This window comes from Scyliorhinus torazame, chromosome 7 (genome assembly GCF_047496885.1).
Source record: "Scyliorhinus torazame isolate Kashiwa2021f chromosome 7, sScyTor2.1, whole genome shotgun sequence".
NCBI classification, from domain to species: domain Eukaryota; kingdom Metazoa; phylum Chordata; class Chondrichthyes; order Carcharhiniformes; family Scyliorhinidae; genus Scyliorhinus; species Scyliorhinus torazame.
Genome location: NC_092713.1, coordinates 9,460,800 through 9,484,113, shown reverse-complemented (window position 1 = coordinate 9,484,113; position 23,314 = coordinate 9,460,800). Strand labels below are relative to the sequence as shown.

Here is a 23,314-nt window from a genome sequence, read left to right as displayed (position 1 = left end):
CACGGTCCCCCCCCCCCAACCTCCACCCCGGCACGGACATCCCCATCCCCCTCCCCGGCACGGACCCCCTCCCGGCACTCCCCCGGAGCCCAGCCTATTCTAACCACCCCCCTCCCCCGCCGCACACACACACAAGCCGAGACACACCTCTCCTCACGCATTCAGACTGCGGCCACGCCATCGCCTGCCCAGAGCCAACCCCCCAGGCCGTCACTCACCTCCACGCTGGTCGGCGTGAACCTGGAGCACCGGGTCACACCGATGAAAAGGAGGTTTAATTTACGTCGACGTGAACGGTCATCACGTCGACGGGACTTCGGCCCATCCGGAAGGGAGAATATCGGCAGGCCGAAAATCGGCAGGCCGAAAATCGGCTGCCTTGCGCAGACCCGTGACATTCTCCGCGGCAGCGGCGCCATTAACGCCCCGCCGACTTTTCTCCCTTCAGAGACTTCGGCAACCGGCGGGGGCAGGATTCACGGCGGCCAACGGCCATTCTCCGACCCTCTGGGGGGTCGGAGAATGACGCCCCTGGTTCTGGACACATCCACCATCGGGAACATCCTCCCTGCATCTCCCCTGTCCAGTCCTGATAGAAGTTTATAAGTCTCTATGAGATCCCCCTCATTCCGAACTCCAGCGAAAACAGTCCTAACCTAGTCAGTCCCGCCATCCCTGGAATCAGTCTGGTAAACCTTCGCTGCACTCCCTCGAGAGCAAGAACATCCTTCTTCAGAAAAGGAGACCAATATTATTTCAAAGCACTGCAAAAGTGTTGCTTAGTTGTGATATAAAGAAACAATTTGCATTTTCACGACTTCTAATATCTCAAAAGCACTTTCGCGGCCAATGAAATACTTTTGAAGTACAGTCACTGTTTTAGGAAATGTCATCAACTTGTGCAAAACAACCTCCCACAAACAGCAAAGTAATTCCGGCTTGGGTCACTGTCTGTGCAGAGTCTGCACGTTCTACTCGTATCTGCATGGGTTTCCTCCGGGTGCTCCGATTTCCTCCCACAAGTCCCGAAAGACGTGCTGTTAGGTGAATTGGACATTCTGAATTCTCCCTCTGTGTACCCAAACAGGGGCCGGAATGTGGCGACTAGGAGATTTTCACTTCTTTGCAGTGTTAGTGTAAACCTACTGTGACAATAATAAAGATTATAAATTATTATGAGCAGATAGGGGAGGGTGTGCAGAGGAGATTCACTAGGTTAATCCCAGAGGTGAAGGGGTTGGATTACAAGGAGAGGTTAAGTAGACTGGGACTGTACTCGTTGGAATTTAGAAGGATGTGGAGGGATCTTATAGAAACGTATAAAATTATGAAGGGAATAGATAGGATAGATGCGGGCAGGTTATTTCCACTGGTGGGTGAAAGTAGAACTAGGGGGCATAGCATCAAAATAAGGGGAAGTAGATTTAGGACTGAGTTTAGGAGGAACTTCTTCACCCAAAGGGTTGTGAATCTATGGAATTCCTTGCCCAGTGAAGCAGTAGAGGCTCCTTCATTAAATGTTTTTAAGATAAAGATAGATAGTTTTTTGAAGAATAAAGGGATTAAGGGTTATGGTGTTCGGGCCGGAAAGTGGAGCTGAGTCCACAAAAGAACAGCCATGATCTCATTGAATGGCGGAGCAGGCTCGAGGGGCCAGATGGCCGACTCCTGCTCCTAGTTCTTATGTTCTTATAATCTGTTTTCCATGAAAGTTGTTGATGGATAAATATTGGTCAGGACACCAGAGAGATCACGCCTGGTCCTTTTCAAAATAGTGCTGCAGGATCTTGGGTCTTGTGACAACACTCGCAGCTGATCTGAAGGGCAGCACCTCTGGCAGTTCAGTACTCCCTCAGTGCAGCCTTGGAGTATCAGCTTGGTTTATTAGGTAAAAGCAGACATCGTACCAACAGATGATTCTGACGCTTTCTACATCCAACATAAATTACCATGAACAGGATATCATCAAAAAGAACCATAGGGCATATAAAGTAGATTTTTGGCACCTCTTTCATCTCCTTCATAAAGGTTGATGAGTTTGTTTCAATGTCATCGTCTACACCTATTCTGGTAAAGATCTGATCGGCTATTCGAAATGAGGCATACTCAGCTGGAACGAAGGAACCTAGCACGGCAGAAAAGAGAATCTTACATATTGATCCTCTAACTTCTCCATATTCCTCAAAGCACATATGCATTTGCTTTATGAATTTTACAATGTTTGTCATGAGTTTCTTTCAGAATTATACAAATGAATTCACAGCACAGAAACACAACTGGTCCATGCCGGTGTTTAGGCTCCACACAAACCTTCACTAATATTAATGGCACCAGTTTTGGTCTCTCTCACAAATGGAAACATTTTCTCTATGCTTAGCCCTATTAAATCCCTCCATAGGTTTAAAGACCTCTTATCAAGTCACCCTTCAGCCTTTTCTTTTCCAATGCGACTGGTATTTGAAGTATTTGTGTGTAATTTCTTTAGTTGGCTTTTGTAACCTGCTGTTAATAAAAATGGTTCGATGGCTCCTTTAGCAAAGTGAGATGACTGGGGGTGAGGAGAAGTTTTTCTCACCCCCTGCTGGAGTAATATTCTAACAAATGCTTGCTTGGTCCGTGGATGAAAAATGACTTGTACACACTGGAGAGAGAAAGAGGGGAGAAAACTGGGAACAAAATAACTTTTTCCTTTAAAGTTAAGAATTTAAATCCCTTAACCTTTGAATCATTCGCTCTGCATCTGAGTGTCAACCCCTCCAAACAAGTATTCACACTCTGTGTTCAGTATGTCAGTCAATCATAGATCATAGAATTTACAGTGCAGAAGGAGGCCATTCGGCCCATCGAGTCTGCACCGGCTCTTGGAAAGAGCACCCTACCCAAGGTCCACGCTTCCACCCTATCCCCATAACCCAGTAACCTCACCCAACACTAAGGGCAATTTTGGACACTAAGGGCAATTTATCATGGCCAATCCACCTAACCTGCACATCTTTGGACTGTGGGAGGAAACCGGAGCACCCGGAGGAAACCCACGCACACACGGGGAGGATGTGCAGACTCCGCACAGACAGTGACCCAAGCCGGAATCGAACCTGGGACCCTGGAGCTGTGAAGCATTTGTGCTAACCACTATGCTACCGTGCTGCCCCAAAAACTATTTGCCAAATAACTTACTAAGCACATAAATCAACATTCATTCCCACCCTGTTGTAAACTTCATTTAATACTCTGGATCTTTGATATTCTAGTTTGTATATCCCTGGTTGACTGCTCTGCAATTCTGGGCATAGCTGCAACAACATGCGGCATGGTAGCACAGTGGTTAGCACTGTTGCTTCACAGCACCAGGGTCCCAGTTTCGATTCCCGGCTGGGGTCACTGTCTGTGCGTAATCTGCACGTTCTACCCGTATCTGCATGGGTTTCCTCCGGGTGCTCCGGATTCCTCCCACAAGTCCCGAAAGACGTGCTTGTTAGGTGAATTGGACATTCTGAATTCTCCCTCTGTGTACCCGAACAGGCGCCAGAGTGTGGCGACGAGGGTATTTTCACAGTAACTTCATTGCAGTGTTAATGTAAGCCTACTTGTGACACTAATAAAGATTATTATTATTACTCACCAATCTGGGCTATAATCTGACACAGGGCAATTTGTTTAAGGTAGGTTGACTTTCCACTCATGTTGGGCCCAGTGACGATGATGAAGTTGTTGCCATCGGAGATGTATGTGTTATTAGCAACAGGTTTCTCCATAGATATCTTTTCGAGAATAGGGTGTCGTCCCTGTTTAACAGCCAACGTGTCGGTGAATTCCGGACGCACTAGAAAACCAAGAACAACCAATGATGAAAACCTGGTTGGATTTTAATATTAGTTCCCTGAATTTTCTCAGCAGTCCACCATAACAAGGATCAAAGCCTGGGACTAGCATGTGGATGTGTTTCCATCTATTTTCCACTGACCAATTATAAGAACTCATGAGCAAAGTGCCAGCAAATGGCACAAGGAAGAAATACCAACTTTTCTGTACAGTTACCCTTGTAATTATTAGTTATTGAGGATTGCTAAGGTTGGATTCAAATGTACATCTAATGAATTGTTGTCATAGAATCATACGCACATTGTGCCTACACCAGCTCTGAAGAGCTTCTCAATCAGTCCCACTCTCCTGCGCTTTCCGTAAAGCCTTGCAATAGTTTCTACTACAAGTATTTATCCAATTCCTGTTGAAAGTTATTATTGAATCTGTTTCCACCACAGTTTTCAACAGTGCATTTCATCTCTTTTAAAGTATTTTTATTGGAATTTTAACGCAATATCAAAATTTACATAACACATCAATTTAAAAAACAGAACAAGAACAATAAGCACATCAACAACATAATATATCCCAGGTTGTCCCCGCATCCGTGTCCATAGTTTGCATTATCACATTTCCTTATTTACAATGGTGTACATAGTTACAAAGGGAACCTGGGGCGAGATTCTCCACTCCCGCGCCGGTTGGGAGAATCGCCTGGGCCGCCAAAATTTCCTGGGACGCCGGTCCGACGCCCTCGCGCGATTCTCCCGAGCGGTGGGAACGGCCCCGTCGAGTTCCGCAGGCCGGAGAATCGCCGGAGACACCCAAAATGGCGATTCTCCGGCACCCCCGCTATTCTCACGCCCGGATGGGCCGAGCGGCCAGGCCAAAACGGCAGGTTCCCCCCGGCGCCGTCCACACCTGGTCGCTGCCATCGGGAACAGCGTGGGAATGCTGGGAGGTCGGCCTGCAAAGGGGGGGGGGGGGGGGGGGGGGATCCTGCACCGGGGGGTAACTCAAATGTGGCATGGCCCGCAATCGGTGCCCACCGATCGTCAGGCCGTCCTCTCTGAAGGAGGACCTCCTTCCTTCCGCGGCCCCGCAAGATCCATCCGCCATCTTCTTGCGGGGCGGACTCGGAGAGGACGGCACCCACGCACGTGCGGGTGACGCCAGTTATGCGCCGCCGGCTGCGTCATCTATGCGGCGACGCCTTTACGCGGCGACAAGGCCTGGCGCGTGTAGATGACGCAGCCCCGATCCTAGCCCATTGTCAGGGCCTGAATCGGTCGGGATAGGGGCCATTTCGCGCCGTCGTGAACCTCGGCGGCGTTCACAACGGCGTGGGCACTTCGGCGCGGGAGTAGAGAATCCCGCCCCTTTTATTTACATTCAAAGGTTAGTAATGCAGGATGTCCTACCATCAAATTCTTTTTTTTTAATAAATCTTTTTATTGGCATTTCCCATATTTATAAGCAGTTGTATATATACACATCACATTTCTCTCGCCCGCGTTAATTTCCTTTATTATACAGAGAGGTTTAGCTTCGGCTGTGCTTTTGTTTTATTTTCCGGACAGAGTGGAGAGAAAAAAAAGAAAAAAGGGGGGAGTAGCTCCCCCCCCCTCATCTCTCATGGTTTCCCCACCTTCCTTAGGTAGGCCTTGTGCAGGAGGAGGTGGAGTTCACCCTGCTCAGTGCTTCGCCCCAGAGTCCCCATGTTAGGGTGCACTAACATTGTTGGGACTTTACTACAGGCCTCCCAAAAGCAAGCGTGAAGTAGAGGTACAAATATGTAGACAGATTATAGAAAAATGTAGGAGCAATAGGGTGGTCGTGATGGGAGATTTTAACTTCCCCAACATTGAATGGGACTCATGTGGTGTTGGAGGCGTGGATGGAGCAGAATTTGTAAGGAGCATCCAGGAGAGTTTTTTAGAGCAGTATGTAAATAGTCCAACTCGGGAAGGGGCTATACTGGATCTGGTATTGGGGAATGATCCCGGCCAGGTGGTTAAAGTTTCAGTCGGTGATTATTTTGGGAATAGCGATCACAATTCCGTAAGTTTTAGAATACTCATGGACAAAGACGAGAGTGGTCCTAAAGGAAGAGTGCTAAATTGGGGAAAGGCCAAGTATAACAAAATTCGGCAGGAGCTAGGGAATGTGGATTGGGAGCAGCTCTTTAAGGGTAAATCCACATTTGAAATATGGGAGTCTTTTAAGGAAAGGTTGATTAGAGTGCAGGACAAACATGACCCTGTGAAAATGAGGGATAGAAATGGCAAGATTAGGGAACCATGGATGACGGGTGGAATTGTGAGACTAGCTAAGATGAAAAAGGAAGCATACATAAGATCTAGGCGACTTAAATCTGATGAAGCTTTGGAGGAATATCGGGAAAGTAGGACAGATCTCAAACGTGCAATAAAGAGGGCTAAAAGGGTCGTGAAATATCTTTGACTAACAGGGTTAAGGAAAATCCCAAAGCCTTTTATTTGTATATAAGGAGCAAGAGGGTAACTAGAGAAAGGATTGGCCCACTCAAAGACAAAAGAGGGAATTTATGCGTGGAGTCAGAGGAAATAGGTGAGATTCTTAATGAGTACTTTGCATCGGTATTCACCAAGGAGAGGGACATGATGGATGTTGAGGCTAAGGATGGATGTTTAAATAGTCTAGGTCAAGTTGGCATAAGGAAGGGGGAAGTTTTGGGTATTCTAAAAGGCATTAAGGTGGACAAGTCCCCAGATCTGGATGGGATCTATCCCAGATTACTGAGAGAAGCGAGGGAAGAAATAGCTAGGGTCTTAACAGATATCTTTGCAGCATCCTTGAACACGGGTGAGGTCCCGGAGGACTGGAGAATTGCTAATGTTGTCCCTTTGTTTAAGAAGGGTAGCAGGGATAATCCAGGGAATTATAGACCTGTGAGCTTGACGTCAGTGGTAGGCAAACTGTTGGAGAAGATACTGAGGGATAGGATCTATTCACATTTGGAAGAAAATAGACTTATCAGTGATAGGCAGCATGGTTTTGTGCAGGGAAGGTCATGTCTTACAAACCTAATAGAATTCTTTGAGGAAGTGACAACGTTAATTGATGAGGGAAGGGCTGTAGATGTCATATACATGGACTTCAGTAAGGCATTTGATAAAGTTTCCATGGCAGGTTGATGGAAAAAGTGAAGTCGTATGGGCTCAGGGTGTACTAGCCAGATGGATAAAGAACTGGCTGGGCAACAGGAGACAGAGAGTAGGGTGGAAGGGAGTGTCTCAAAATGGAGAAAGGTGACCAGTGGTGTTCCACAGGGATCCGTGCTCGGGCCACTGTTGTTTGTGATATACATAAATGATCTGGAGGAAGGTATAGGTGGTCTGATTAGCAAGTTTGCAGATGATACTAAGATTGGTGAAGTTGCAGATAGCGAGGACTGTCAGAGAATACAGCAAAATATAAATAGATTGGAGTGTTGGTCAGAGAAATGGCAGATGGAGTTCAATCCAGGCAAATGCGAGGTGATGCATTTTGGAAGATCTAATTCAAGAGCGGACTATACGGTCAATGGAAGAGTCCTAGGGAAAATTGATGTACAGAGAGCTCTGGGAGTTCAGGTCCATTGTACCCTGAAGGTGGCAACGCAGGTTGATAGAGTGGTCAAGAAGGCATACAGCATGCTTGCCTTCATCGGACGGGGTATTGAGTACAAGAGTCGGCAGGTCATGTTACAGTTGTATAAGACTTTGGTTAGGCCACATTTGGAATAGTGCGTGCAGTTCTGGTCGCCACATTCCCAGAAGGATGTGGATGCTTTAGAGAGGGTGCAGAGGAGGTTCACCAGGATGTTGCCTGGTATGGAGGGTGCTAGCTATGAAGAAAGGTTCAGTAAATTAGGATTGTTTTTGTTGGAAAGACGGAGGTTGAGCGGGGACCTGATTGAGGTCTACAACAATATGAGAGGTATGGACAGGGTGGATAGCAACAAGCTTTTTCCAAGAGTGGGGGTGTCAATTACATGGGGTCACGATTTCAAGGTGAGGGGGAAAGTTTAAGGGAGATGTGTGTGGAAAGCTTTTTACGCAGAGGGTGGTGGGTGCCTGGAACGCTTTGCCAGCGGAGGTGGTAGAGGCGGGCACAATAGCATCATTTAAGATGCATCTAGACAGGTATATGAACGGGCGGGAAACAGAGGGAAGTAGATCCTTGGATAATAGGTGACAGGTTTAGATAAAGGATCTGGATCGGCGCAGGCTGGGAGGGCCGAAGGGCCTGTTCCTGTGCTGTAATTTTATTTGTTCTTTGTTGTTTGTACCTCTGTCCCCAGTTCGTCCTCCCATTTTTGTCTGGTCTCGTCCAGTGGAGTCCGGGCTCTGTCCAGTAGCTGTCCGTATATTTTCCCACATAGCCCCCCCCTTCTCGCTGCTTGTGCCATCTCTGGATCTGTAAAGATTTAATCACCTGCTAATGCTCGCATTCCTAGCATTGTTTGGCATCTTTGAATTTGTCTATATATGTGTTTCTGGAACAGACCTCTTCATTCACCTGAGGAAGGAGCAGCACTCCGAAAGTAGTGACATCGAAACAAACCTGTTGGACTTTAACCTGGTGTTGTAAGACTTCGTACTGTGCTCCCCCCAGTCCAACGCCGGCATCTCCACATCATTGTGCCTATCAGGTCCTCTAGTGGTGTGGTTTCTGGGGCCCCGAGGTACCCTACCGTCTCTTTGCGGAGGAAGTGTTTTATTTGGAGGTGTTTCACTTCCTGTCCTTTTGCTAGCCTCCACTTCCTCGTCAGTTCATCTTGTGTCGCCAGTCTGTGCCCTATGAATAAGTCCCCGACTGTGAATGTGCCCCCGTCCCACCTCCATCTTTCGAAGGTGGTTTCCAGCATGGCTGGGGGGAATCTGTGATTGCCGCATATGGGAGCCATGGGGGACATTTTGGCTATCCCGAAGTGTTGTCTCAGCTGGGTCCACATTCTCAGCGTGGCCGCTACCACCGGGCTCGTTGTATATCTTGATGAGGAGAATGGGAGTGCTGAACAGTGCATTTCAGACCATAACAATTTGGTGCACAGAAAGAGTTTCATCGCCCCTATCGTTCTTTTGTCAATTACCTTAAAATTATAAACAGAATTGTCTGACTGTGGGAATGCATAGAAGCAGAGTAACTACTGGCTAGTTGTAATTTACTCCAAGTCCTAGTGCAGTAGGTTATTTGGCCCTTCAAGCAAGTGCCACCATTCAGGTATGTTCATGGTTGATCGTCTATCACAACTCTATGTTCCAGCACTCTCCCCATGCCCCTTGATCCCTTCAAAGTCCAGAGATTTATCTATTTACTTCTTAAAATATATTCAGTGACTTGGCCTCCACAGCCTTCTGTGGGAGAGAATTCCACAGCTTCACCACCCTCTGAATAAAGAAGTTTCTCCTCATCTCAGTTCGGAATGGCCTACCTGAGACCGTGGCCCCTTGTTCTAGACCCCCAGGCAGGGGGAACATCATCTCTGTATCCAGTTTGTTCAGTCCTCTCAGAATTTTAAATGTTTCAATGAGATCCCCTCACATTCTTGCAAACCCCAGTGAATCCATACTGTTAATTCAATGGCTTTGCAGAGTAGAGGCACTATCCAGTACTGCACATATCCACTCAAATCAGATGGTTCTAGGTTATATTCCTTGACATGAGGTAGTTGATTTCAGTCTAGACTGGGGTCAATCAGAGATTTCAACAACAATTTGAATTTACATCGCACATTTAATGGAATAAAACATCCTGAGGCACTTCACTGGGAGCGATCTAACAGAATTTGGCACTAAGCCACAAAAGGGATATTAGGACAGGTGGCCAAAGGTTGGTCAAAGAGGTAAGTTGCAGAAGCATCTTGAAGAAGTAGAGGGGTTTAGGGAGAAAACCCCAGAGCCTCTAGGTAATAGCAATCATAACATGATAGAATATCGCATTCAGTTTGAAGGAAAGATACACAGTGTGTATCTAATACTAGGGTTTTAAACCGGAATAAATGTTAAAAGGTAGGATAATTATATATTTAATAACTCAGCTGAAACTTTACCCTGTGAGAAAGAAAGGTTCTTTGAAATGGATACATCACCCCATGATCAAATCAGAAAGTTAAAGATAACATCAAATTGAAAGAAGCACTATAATTTGGAAAAGGAAAGTGGTAGGCCAATAGGCTGGTCAGATCTGAAGAACCGGAAAATAGCCAAAAATTGGAGTATGAGAGAAAGCTAGCTAGTAATATAAAAACTGATACGGGACTCTACAAGTATTTCAATAAGGAAAGAGGGACCAAAGCACGCATTGAGCCTCGAGGAAATGAGTCTGGGGAATTGTTTTTGAATTAATTTTTACAGGATGTGGGCTTCGCTGGCTAGAGTCTGCAAATGGGTATAGACACGTTAAGTACGTTGACAAAAACTTGGCAGATGGGAAGAGTATAGTATCATGTAGAAAAATGTGATCTTTTCCACTTTGATGGGAAGAAGTTTATTTAAATGGAGAGATTGCAGAACTCAGTGCTCCAGAGGGATCTTTCTGCCTTGGTACATAAAACCATAAGAAATATGAACAGGAGTAAGCCATTTGGCCCCTCGAGCCTGCTCCACCATTCAATAGGATCACGGCTGATCCGCCGTCCCTCACATCCACTTTCCTGCCCTTTCCCCATAACCTTTCATTCCATAAGACCATAAGACATAGGAGCAGAATTAGGCCACTCGGCCCATCGAGTCTGCTCTGCCATTCAATCATGGCTGATATTTTCTCATCCCCTTTCTCCTGCTTTCTCCCCATGACCCCTGATCCCCTTATTGATCAAGAACCGATCTCTGTCTTAAAGACACTCAGTGAATTGGCCTCCACAGCCTTCTGCGGCAAAGAGTTCCACAGATGCACCACCCTCTGGCTGAAGAAATTCCTCCTCATCTCTGTTTTAAAGGATCGTCCCTTTAGTCTGAGATGGTGTCCTCTGGTTCTAGTTTTTCCTACAAGTGGAAACATCCTCTCCACGTCCACTCTATCCAGGCCCCGCAGTATCCTGTAAGTTTCAATAAGATCCCCTCTCATCCTTCTAAACTCCAACAAATACAGACCCAGAGCTCTCAACCGTTCCTCATACGATAAGTTCTTCATTCCAGGGATCATTCTTGTGAACCTCCTCTGGACCCTTTCCAAGGCCAGCACACCCTTTCCTTAGACACGGGGCCCAAAACTGCTCACAATACTCCAAATGGGGTCTGACCAGAGCCTTATACAGCCTTAGAAGTACATCCCTGATCTTGTATTTTAGCCCTCTTGACATGAATGCTAACATTGCATTTGCCTTCCTAACTGCCGACTGAACCTGCACGTTAACCTTAAGAGAATCGTGAACAAGGACTCCCAAGTCCCTTTGTGCTTCTGATTTCCGAAGCATTTCCCCATTTAGAAAATAGTCTATGCCTAAATTCCTCCTTCCAAAGTGCATAACCTCACACTTTTCCACATTGTATTTCATTTGCACTTCATTGCCCACTCTCCTAGCTTGTCAAAATCCTCTGCAGCCCCCTTGCTTCCTCAATACTACCTGTCCCTCGACAGATCTTTGTATCATCTGCAAACGTAGCAACAGTGCCTTCAGTTGGGGCTGGTTTAGTACAGTGGCTTAATGCAGAACAAGGCCAGCAGCGCGGGTTCAATTCCCGTACCAGCCTCCCTGAACATGCGCCGAAATATGGCGACTAGGGGCTTTTCACTGTAACTTCATTGAAGCCTACTTGTGACAATAAGCGATTCTTATTATTATTATTAGTTCCTTCTTCCAGATCATTAATGTATATTGTGAAAAGTTGTGGTCCCAGCACAGACCCCTGAGACACACCACTAATCACCGGCTGCCATCCTGAAAAAGACCCCTTTATCCCCACTCTCTGCCTTCTGCCAGTCAGCTAATCCTCTATCCATGCCAGGATCTTACCCTTAACACCATGAGCTCTAAACTTATTTCACAGTCTCCTATGCGGCAACTTGTCAAAGGCTTAACAGAAATTTAAACACATCACTTCCACTGGTTCTCCTTTGTCTAACTTCCTGGTTACCTCCTCAAAGAACTCTAACAGATTTGTCAGACATGACCTCCCTTTGACAAAGCCGTGCTGACTCAGTCCTGTTTTATCATGCACTTCCAAGTACTCCGCGATCTCAGCTTTAATAAAGGACTCTAAAATCTTACCAATGATCAAAGTCAGGCTAACCAGCCTATAATTTCCTGTCTTCTGCCTCCCTCCCTTCTTAAACAGTGGTGTTACATTAGCCACTTTCCAGTCCTCTGGGACCCTTCCTGCCTCCAGTGATTGCTGAAAGATCACCACCAATGCCTCCACAATTTCCTCCACTATCTCTTTTAGAACCCTGTGGTGTAGTCCATCCGGTCCAGGTGACTTATCCACTTTTAGACCTTTCAGTTTCCCCAGAACCTTCTCCTTAGTGATGGCCACTGCACTCACCTCTGCCCCCCGATTCACCTGGAGCTCTGGCATCCCACTGTTGTCTTCCACCGTGAAGACTGATGCAAAGTAACTATTCAGTTTGTCTGCCATTTCTTTGTTTCCTATTATTACTTCTCCAGCCACTTTTTCCAGTAGTCCAATGTCTATTTTTGCCTCTCTCTTACCTTTTATATATTGAAAGAAACTCTTCCTATCTTCTTTTATATTAGTAGCTAACTTGCACTCATATTTCATCTTCTCTCCCCTTATTGCTTTTTTAGTTGTCCTCTGCTCACTTTTAAATGATTCCCAATCCTCTGGCTTCCCACTAATCCTTGCCACTTTGTATGCTTTTTCTTTTTCTTTTCTGCTGTATTTGACTTCCCTCGTCAACCATGGATGCATTGTCCTGCTCATAACATGTTTCCTCCTCCTTGGGATGAATTTCTGCTGTGCCTCCCGAATAACCCCCAAAAACTCCTGCCATTGCTGTTCCACTGTCTTCCCTGCTCGTCTCCTCTTCCAATCAACTCTGGCCAGCTTCTCCCTCATGTCTTTGTAGTTACCCTTATTTAATTGTAATACCGTTACATCTGATTGCAGCTTCTCCCTCTCAAACTGCAGGGTAAATTCTATCATATTGTGGGCACTGCTCCCTAAGGGTTCCTTCACCTTAAGTTCCCTAATCAAGCCTGCCTCATTACACATCACCAAATCCAGAATTGCCTGTTCCCTAGTAGGCTCTGTCACAAGCTGCTCCAAAAAACCATCTCTTAAACATTCCACAAATTCCTTTTCTTGGGATCACTACAACCTGATTTTCCCAGTCCACGTGCATATTGAAGTCCCCCATGATAATTGTAATATTGCCTTTTTTACATGCTTTCTCTATCTCCTGATTTATTTTCTGCCCCACATCCTGACTACTGCTAGGGGGCCTGTACATAACTCCCATCAGGGTCTTTTTACCTTTGCGATTCTACAACTCTACCCATAGAGATTCTATGCCTTCTGATCCTATATCGTTCCTTGCTATAGATTTAACTTCATTCCTTACTAACAATGCAACCCCGCCCCCTTTGCCCATCTGCCTGTCCTTTCGATAGGACATATATCCTTGGATATTTAGATCCCAGTCCTGATCCCCTTGCAGCCACTTCTCTGTGATGCCCACAACATCGTACCGGCCAATTTCAATGTGCGCAACAGGCTCATTTACCATGTTCCGTGTACTGCGCGCATTTAGGTACAACACCCTCAGTCCTGCATTGACCACGTCCCTTCTCACACTTGTCACCTTTTTTGCTCTGCCTGAGGGTAATGTTCTATTATTTTTGTTCTCTATTTCCCCTTCAGTGATGACATCTTCTCAGCTAACGCTCTGGTTCCCACCCCCCTTCCATATTTGGAGGCCAAATCATTGAGTGTCTATAAGACAGAGATAGATAGGCTCTTGATTAATAAGGGGATCAGGGGTTATGGGGAGAAGGCAGGAGAATGGGGATGAAAAAATATCAGCCATGATTGAATGGCAGAGCGGACTCGATGGGCCGAGTGGCCTAATTCTGCTCCTATGTCTTATGGTCTTGACCCTGGCACCAGGGAGGCAACACACAATCCTGGAGTCTCTTTCCTGTCCACAGAAGCGCCTATCTGCACCCCTTACTATAGAGTCCCCTATAATTATCGCTCTCCTACACTTTGCCCTCCCCTGCTGAGCAACAGAGCCAGTTGTGGTGCCACTGTTCTGGCTGCTGTTGTTTTCCACTGATAGGCTATCCCCCCCGCCCCCAACAGTATCCAAAAAGGTATATCTGTTAGAGAGGAGGACAGTCACAGGGGATTCCTGCACTGACTGCCTGCCCTTTCTCACGGTCACCCATCTGTCTGCGCTTACTGAATGAGAATCTACCTATCTCAGCTTTAAATATACACAAAGACTCTGTTCCCGCACCTCTCCGTGGCAAGGAGTTCCAAAGACTCACAACCCTCTGAGAGAACAAATTCCTCCTCATCTCAGTCCTAAATTGCACCCCTTTCTTCTGAGACTATGCCCTCTGGTCCTAGACTCTCCCATGAGGGAAACATCCCCTCAGCATTTACCCTGTCAACTCCTTAAGAATCCTATATGTTTCAATGAGATCACCTCTCAGTCTTCCACATGAGTCACAAAATCTTCGTGTGTGGGCACAGCAATACTTTTCTCTCCACCGTGGGACTAGGCAGGGGTGTCCTATGTCCCCCCTGCTGTTTGCATTCGCGATTGAGCTGTTGGCCATCGCATTAAGAAGTTTGGGGGTATGGAAAGGAATAGTGCGGGGAGGATAGAGCATACGGTGTCCTTATATGCCGACGACTTGCTGTTATACGTGTCGGAACCGAGTGTGTCGATCGAGGGAATATTGGAGCTGCTTCGAGTGTTTTGGTCTTTCTCGGGGTACAAACTAAATCTAGACAAGAGTGAGTATTTTGTGGTGTCTTGGCTGGGGATGGGGGGGCTGCCATTCCGTAGAGCAGGGACTCACTTTACGTACCTGGGGGTGCAGATTGCACGGGAGTGGGGCACTCACAACAGCGTCGCTCCCGATAGCCCCGGGGAAATACTCAGGGAGTCCGGTAATAATAGCTTCATTGAGAATTTGGAGGCAGTTTCGCCAACACTTCGGGTTGGGGGCAGGGTCAAGGGAAATGCCGATTCGGGGGAACCACAGATTTGAGCCAGGGAGGTGGGATGGAAATTTTCGGAAATGGGAGGAAAAGGGGATTAAGACACTAAACGATTTGTATCTTAGGGGTCGGTTTGCAGGGCTGAAGGAGCTGGAAGCGAAGTGTGGGCTGGAGCAGGGGGGAACGTTTAGATACATGCAGGTTTGAGATTTTGCCAGAAAGGACATACAAAGCTTCCCGGTGGAGCCGGCCTCCACATTGCTGGAGGAGGTGCTAACGACAGGGGGACTGGAGAAGGGGGTAGTGTTGGCGGTTTAAAGAGCTTTTTTGGAAGAGGAGACGGCACCACTGGAAGGGTTCAAAGCAAAGTGGGAGGAAGAGTTGGGAGAGAATATGGAGGAGGGGTTCTGGTGTGAGGTGCTCCGGAGAGTGAGTGCCTCCATCTCGTGCGCGAGGTTGAGGCTGATACAGCTGAAGGTGGTATACAGAGCACACCTCACGAGGGCGAAGATGAGACGATTCTTTGAAGGAGTAGAAGATAGAACATAGAACATTACAGCGCAGTACAGGCCCTTCGACCCTCGATGTTGCGCCGACCTGTGAAATCACTCTAAAGCCCATCTACACGATTCATTTATCGTCCATATGTCTATCCAATGACCATTTGAATGCCCTTAATGTTGGCGAGCCCACTACTGTTGCAGGCAGGGCATTCCACGCCCTTACTACTCTATGAGTAAAGAACCTACCTCTGACATCTGTCTTATAGCTATCTCCCCTCAACTTAAAGCTATGTCCCCTCGTGCTAGACATCACCATCCGAGGAAAAAGGCTCTCACTGTCCACCCTATCCAATCCTCTGATCATCTTGTATGCCTCAATTAAGTCACCTCTTAACCTTCTCTCTAACAAAAACAGCCTAAAGTCCCTCAGCCTTTCCCCATAAGATCTTCCCTCCATACCAGGCAACATTCTGGTAAATCTATATCCTTCCTGTAATGCGGCGACCAGAATTGCACGCAATACTCCAAATGCAGCCGCACCAGAGTTTTGTACAGCTGCAACATGACCTCATGGCTCCGAAACTCAATCCCTCTACCAATAAAAGCTAACACACCATACACCTTCTTAACAACCCTCTCAACCTGGGTGGCAACTTTCAGGGATCTATGTACATGGACACCGAGATCTCTCTGCTCATCCACACTGCCAAGAATCTTACCATTAGCCCAGTACTCTGTCTTCCTGTTATTCCTTCCAAAATGAATCACCTCACACTTTTCTGCATTAAACTCCATTTGCCACCTCTCAGCCCAGCGCTGCAGCTTATCTATGTCCCTCTGTAACTTGTAACATCCTTCCGCACTGTCCACAACTCCACCGACTTTAGTGTCATCTGCAGATTTACTCACCCATCCTTCTACGCCTCCTCCAGATCATTTATAAAAATGACAAACAGCAGTGGCCCCAAAACAGATCCTTGTGGTACACCACGAGTAACTGGACTCCAGGCTGACATTTCCCATCAACCACCACCCTTTGTCTTCTTCCAGCTAGCCAATTTCTGATCCAAACTGCTAAATCACCCTGAATCCCATCCCTCCGTATTTTCTGCAGTAGCCTTCCATGGGGAACCTTATCAAACGCTTTACTGAAATCCATATACACCACATCAACTGCTTTACCCTCATCCATCTGTTTGGTCACCTTCTCAAAGAACTCAATAAGGTTTGTGAGGCACGACCTACCCTTGACTATCTCTAATCAAATTATTCCTTTCCAGATGATTATACATCCTATCTCTTATGAACTGTTCCAAGATTATTTTTTTAAAATATATTTATTAAAGTTTTTTAACACAATTTTTCTCCCTTACAAACAATAACCCCCCCCCGTAACAAAAAAAACGAGAAATCGTGCAGAGCAAGGTATATACATGGCAAAATGATATATTTACACAGCTTTGTACACTGGCCCTCACCCGTAGGTGCCAGTTTTCCCAACCCTTCATGTTATCTCTTGCTCATCCATCCTCCCAGGCAGTCCCCCCTTCCCCGGACGTCGTCTCCCCCCCACCCTCCCAGGACGTCGTCTCCCCACCCACCCCCAGGACGTCGTCTTCCCCCCCCCCCCCCCCCAAGGTTGCTGCTGCTGCTGACCGACCTTCCTCTAACGCTCCGCGAGATAGTCTAGGAACGGTTGTCACCGCCTGTAGAACCCCTGCGCAGACCCTCTCAAGGCGAACTTAATCCTCTCCCAACTTTATGAACCCAGCCATATCATTTATCCAGGCCTCCAGGCTGGGGGGCTTCGCCTCCTTCCACATTAGCAAGATCCTTCGCCGGGCTACTAGGGACGCAAAGGCCAGAATGCCGGCCTCTTTCGCCTCCTGCACTCCCGGTTCGTCCACTACTCCAAATATTGCTAGCCCCCAGCTTGGCTTGACCCGGACTTTCACCACCTGAGATATTGCTCCTGCCACTCCTCTCCAGAACCCCTCCAGTGCCGGGCATGACCAAAACATATGGACATGGTTCGCCGGGCTCCCTGAGCACCTTCCATATCTGTCCTCTACCCCAAAGAGCCTACTCAACCTCGCCCCCGTCAAGTGCGCTCTGTGAACCACCTTAAATTGTATCAGGCTGAGCCTGGCACACGAGGAGGAATTAACCCTACCTAGGGCATCAGCCCACAGGCCTTCCTCGATCTCCTCCCCCAGCTCCTCCTCCCATTTACCTTTCAACTCTTCTACCAGCGCTTCCCCCTCTTCTTTCAACTCCTGGTGTATTTCCGACACCTTGCCCTCCCCGACCCATACACCCGAGATCACCCTATCTTGGACTTCTTGTGCCGGGAGCAACGGGAATTCCCTCACCTGTCGCCTCACAAAAGCACTCACCTGCATATATCTAAAGGCATTTCCCGTGGGGAACCTTTCCAAGATTTTGCCCACAACAGAAGTAAGGCTCACTGGTCTATAGTTACCGGGGTTGTCTCTACTCCCCTTCTTGAACAAGGGGACAACATTTGCTATCCTCCAGTCTTCTGGCACTATTCCTGTAGACAAAGATGACTTAAAGATCAAAGCCAAAGGCTCAGCAATCTCCTCCCTAGCTTCCCATAGAATCCTAGTATAAATCCCATCCGGCCCAGGGGACTTATCTATTTTCACACTTTCCAGAATTGCTAACACCTCCTCCTTATGAACCTCAAGCCCTTCTAGTCTCGTAGCCTGAATCTCAGTATTCTCCTCGACAACATTGTCTTTTTCCTGTGTGAATACTGACGAAAAATATTAATTTAGCACCTCTCCTATCTCCTCGGACTCCAAGCACAACTTCCCACTACTGTCCTTGACTGGCCCTCCTCTTACCCTAGTCATTTGTTTATTCCTGACATATCTATAGAAAGCTTTTGGGTTATCCTTGATCCTACCTGCCAAAGACTTCTCATGTCCCCTCCTGGCTCTTCTTAGCTCTCTCTTTAGGTCCTTCCGAGCTAACTTGTAACTCTCGAGCGCCCTAACTTAGATATGTGTGAACGTTGCCGGGGGGGGGGGGGGGGGGGGGGGGGGGGGCGCGCTAATCACGTTCATATGTTTTGGTCCTGTCCAAAGCTAGGGGATTACTGGAAGGAGGTTTTTAGGGTAATTTCTAAAATGGTGCATGTGAAACTGGACCCAGGCCCCCGGGAGGCCATATTGGGGTGTCGGACCAGCCAGGGTTGGAAACGGGCGCGGAGGCAGATGATGCAGCCTTCGTCTCGTTGATTGCCCGAAGGCAGATCCTGATGGGTTGGAGAGCAACCTCTCCACCCTCTGTCCTGGCGTGGCAGGGGGGACCTGTTGGAATTCTTGACTCTTGAGAAGGTTAAGTTTGAACTGAGGGGAAGGATGGAGGGGTTCTACAATTCATGGGCATTATTCACATTGCACTTTCAAGAACTGGATAACATCGAACATTAGTTGGGGAGGATGGGTGGGAGGGTTGGGGGGAGGGGGGCGGTGTGTGTTAATGGTGACTATGGGTGATCCCTAATTCCTTTTTGTCATTTGTTTGTGTGAACATGCGGGCTAATGTTTGGGTTTGGTGGGAGGATGGGATCGTTGTTATTGATATGGGGATTGACATATTTGTTACTGATTATTGGTTATTGTTGGTGGGTGTAAATTTGGGAGAAAATGAAAAAGGAGAATAAAAAATATTTTTAAAGTGTGGGCACAGAAAACGATTAGACAAATGATATGTTGGCATTTATCGCAAGGGAATGGAATATAAAAGTGAGGAGGTTTTACTGTAGTTGTACATGACTTGCTGAGACAACATCTAAAGTACTCTAAAATTTTGGTCTACGTATTTGAAAAATCTATATCGGGTGGAATCTAGCACTGCTAGGTTGCAAGGCAAGGGCACTGCCTGGGAATATCAGGAAACGATCCCGCCAGTGGGAAACTAGTTTCCCGACTCTCACGCGATTGTGCGTTGCTGTTTACGCTGACGGCTAACGCAGGCTCAAAGATGACCCTACGATTGTGCTAGAATCAGTTCAGGGAAGGTTCACTCGATTCAATCATGGGATGAAGAGCTTGCCTTGTGAAGAATGGTTGAACAAGTTGGGCCTATAGCCTTTGGAATTTAGGAGAATGCTTAATACTTTGCTTAACTCGGTCCAGAATCATGCACGCAGAATAGCCATGAGGAGCAGGTACCAGAGGGTACTTCACACACAAGGAATTGTGTGTGTAAGCCAACACCTTCAGGACAGCAAACTACAGGGAATGTGCAGCACAGAAACAGGCCATCTGGCCCATGCTGAGTTTATGCTCCGCACAATCTTTCTCTCGGCCCCTCTTCATCTCATTGCAACCTTCTCTTCCTTTCTCCCTCGTGTTTGCCCAGCATTTCCGTAAATGCGTCTATGCTGTTCACCTCAACCACTAATTCTAGTCAGTTCCACATCCTCATTACTCGCTGGGTAAAGAAATGCCTTCTGAACGTCTTGTTGAATTTATTTGTGACTATCCTATATTTATAGCCTTTATTTTAATCGCCCCCAAATGTGGAAGCATGGTCTATATATCCCATCAAACTCTGATAATTTTTAGGATTTCTATTCATAGAATTTCATAGAATTTACAGTGAAGAAGGAGGCCATTCGGCCCATCGAGTCTGCACCGGCTCTTGGAAAGAGCACCCTACCCAAGCCCACACCTCCACCCTATCCCCATAACCCAGTAACCCCACCCAACACTAAGGGCAATTTTGACCACTAAGGGCAATTTATCATGGCCAATCCACCTAACCTGCACATCTTTGGACTGTGGGAGGAAACCGAAGCACCCGGAGGAAACCCACGCACACACGGGGAGGATGTGCAGACTCCGCACAGACAGTGACCCAAGCCGGAATCGAACCCGGGACCCTGGAGCTGTGAAGCAATTGTGCTATCCACAATGCTGCCGTGCTACCGGTCATTCCTCAGCATTCTCTTTACTGGAGAGCTCCAGCTTGTTCCATTTTACCTCAAACATAACAGAAACAGAGGCACTGTAGGTAATTGCCGGAAATGAATTTTGGCTAAATGTGAAAAATTGTTTCTTTGTGCTAAAATTACAGTAAGGTTAGGTTTGTTTCTCCAACACTTATTAAAACTTGCAATAAAAAGAACAGAAAACATCCTTGCCGTAGTCTGAAATTGTGCAGGTGTGCGCAAAGGACAACAACATGTCCAACATGGAAACTGCGTCAGACAGCTTGTACAGACAATGGATGTGTTTGTAGATCTCGCTGAGGAGTTTGCAAACTACCCTGGAGAAAGACACAGAAAACAATTAAATTTCAGGTTGCTAGCAAGCCAAATTAGGCTTCATTAATGGGTTGTGAAAAATAGAGCAGCAGATAACACATTGGCAAGTACTAAACTAATATTAAGCCAACTAGATTAATTTAACTGCCCGCAAGTTCCTGGCTGCCAACTCAGTCAATATCAATGTTTATTTGTCTGACATGGTTAAATACATTCAAAGAAAGTCTTGTATTTTGGACCTCAGGAAGCCCCAAGTGACTTTAGACACAAATACTTTATTAAAATGGAGGGAACATAGCACTCAGTTTATGTACATGGTCCTACAATCAGCAATGTGAGAAAGACTTTGTTGGTGGAGGGATAAATATTGACCAGGACGCCAGGAGGCATTCTCACTCTTTTTCCGAAATAGTAACGTGGGATCATATAATTTACAGTGCAGAAGGAGGCCATTCAGCCCATCGAGTCCGCACTGACTGTTAGAAAGAGCACCCCACCCCAAGCCCACACCTCCACCCTATCCCCGTAACGCCACCTAACCTTTTTGGACATTAAGGGGCGATTTAGCATGGCCAATCCACCTAACCTGCACATCACTGGACTGTGGGAGGAAACCGGAGCACCCGGAGGAAACCCACGCAGACACGGGGAGAACGTGCAGACTCTGCACAGACAGTGACCCAAGCCGGGAATCAAACCTGGGGCCCTGGAGCAGTGAGGCCATAGTGCTAACCACTGTGCTACCGTGCTGATCCTTTACTCTCATCTGCGAGGTAGGTCAGGGCTCAGTTTAACATCTCATCTGAAAGACAATTCCTCCAACAGTGCAGCACGGCCTCAGTACTGCAATGGCAATGGGAATGTCAGCTTGGATGTTTCACTTAAGTCTCTAGAGTGAGACACACTGCCTTCTGACATGGAGGCAAGAATGCTACCCACCGACTCCCATTCAATACAATTTATTCTTAGCTTAAATTTCATTTTTGGCTTCATGCCATGTGTGACAAGAATATACCAGCTTTCTTGAAAGAACAAATGTTGCTTTATGAATATTCCTAATCTACTTACAGATACGTCATGTGGTAAATCTCCCGCAAAGACTCCTGGCACCGTTCGTTCATTTTAATTAAGTCGGCTGTAGTGAAATTGTAGGTGTTCTTCATCACGGTGACCTGGAAAGGAATTCATAAGTTACAACAGAAGCTTTGTGCAACAAGTCAGGCCAGGATCCCACGCGGCTGCCTATGCAGGAGACCGGCAAGCGATTTAAAATTACTACGCTGCCTTGTGCCAGTTAAATGCCTGGACCCTGCCTGCTCAATACACAAGGTGTGTGGCTGGAAAAGTAGGGGCATAGGTGCTGGAGGAGGTCATTTGGCCTGTCGAGCCTGCTCGACTGTTAAATCAGATCACGGTTGATCACCGACCTCAATGCCACTTCCCCGCACTATCTCCATATCCCTTGATGTCGTTCATATTTAGCAATCTGTCGATTTCTGTTTTGAACATGCTCAATAATTGAGCTTCCACAGCCCTCCGGGGTAGAGAATTCCAAAAATTCACCACCCTCTTGAGAACAAAGAACAAAGGAATGTACAGCACAGGAACAGGCCCTTCGGCCCTCCAAGCCTGCGCCGACCATGCTGCCCGTCTAAACTACAATCTACCACACTTCCGGGGTCCATGTCCCTCTATTCCCATCCTATTCATGTATTTGTCAAGATGCCCCTTAAACGTCACTATCGTCCCTGCTTCCACCACCTCCTCCAGCAGCGAGTTCCAGGCACCCACTAACCTCTGTGTAAAAAAACTGCCTTGTACATCTCCTCTAAACCTTGCCCCTTGCACCTTAAACCTATGCCCCCTAGTAATTGACCCCTCTACCCTGGGGAAAAGCCTCTGACTATCCACTCTGTCAATGCCCCTGATAATTTTGTAGGCCTCTATCAGGTCACCCCTCAACCTCCTTCGTTCCAGTGAGAACAAACCAAGTTTATTCAACCTCTCCTCATAGCTAATGCCCTCCATACCAGGCAACGTCCTGGTAAATCCCTTCTGCACCCTCTCTAAAGCCTCCACATCCTTCTGGTAGTGTGGCGACCAGAATTGAACACTATACTCCAAGTGTGGCCTAACTAAGGTTCTATACAGCTGCAACATGACTTGCCAATTTCTATACTCAATGCCCCGACCAATGAAGGCAAGCATGCCGTATGCCTTCTTGACTACCTTCTCCACCTGTGTTGGCCCTTTCAGTGACCTGTGGATCTGTACACCTAGATCTCTCTGACTGTCAATACTCTTGAGGGTTCTACCATTCACTGTATATTCCCTACCTGTATTAGACCTTCCAAAATGCATTACCTCACATTTGTCCGGATTAAATTCCATCTGCCTACTCTCCGCCCAAGTCTCCAAAAAATCTAAATCCTGCTGTATCCTCTGACTGTCCTCATCGCTATCCGCAATTCCACCAACCTTTGTGTCGTCCGCAAACTTATTAATCAGACCAGTTACATTTTCCTCCAAATCATTTATAAGTACTA

General features: G+C 47.0%; 1 protein-coding gene across 1 annotated transcript in view; it reads right to left on the bottom strand.

Annotated features, from left to right (window-relative positions):
- msh4 (mutS homolog 4) overlaps positions 1–23,314 on the bottom strand; it is a 145,163-nt gene that overhangs the window by 36,777 nt on the left and 85,072 nt on the right. The window contains exons 13-16 of the mRNA XM_072512839.1: positions 21,837–21,940; positions 20,646–20,770; positions 3,623–3,823; positions 2,007–2,125 (exon numbers count right to left, since the gene is read on the bottom strand). Coding sequence (XP_072368940.1) covers positions 2,007–2,125; positions 3,623–3,823; positions 20,646–20,770; positions 21,837–21,940 — 549 coding nt within the window. The remainder of the gene's footprint in view (positions 1–2,006; positions 2,126–3,622; positions 3,824–20,645; positions 20,771–21,836; positions 21,941–23,314) is intronic.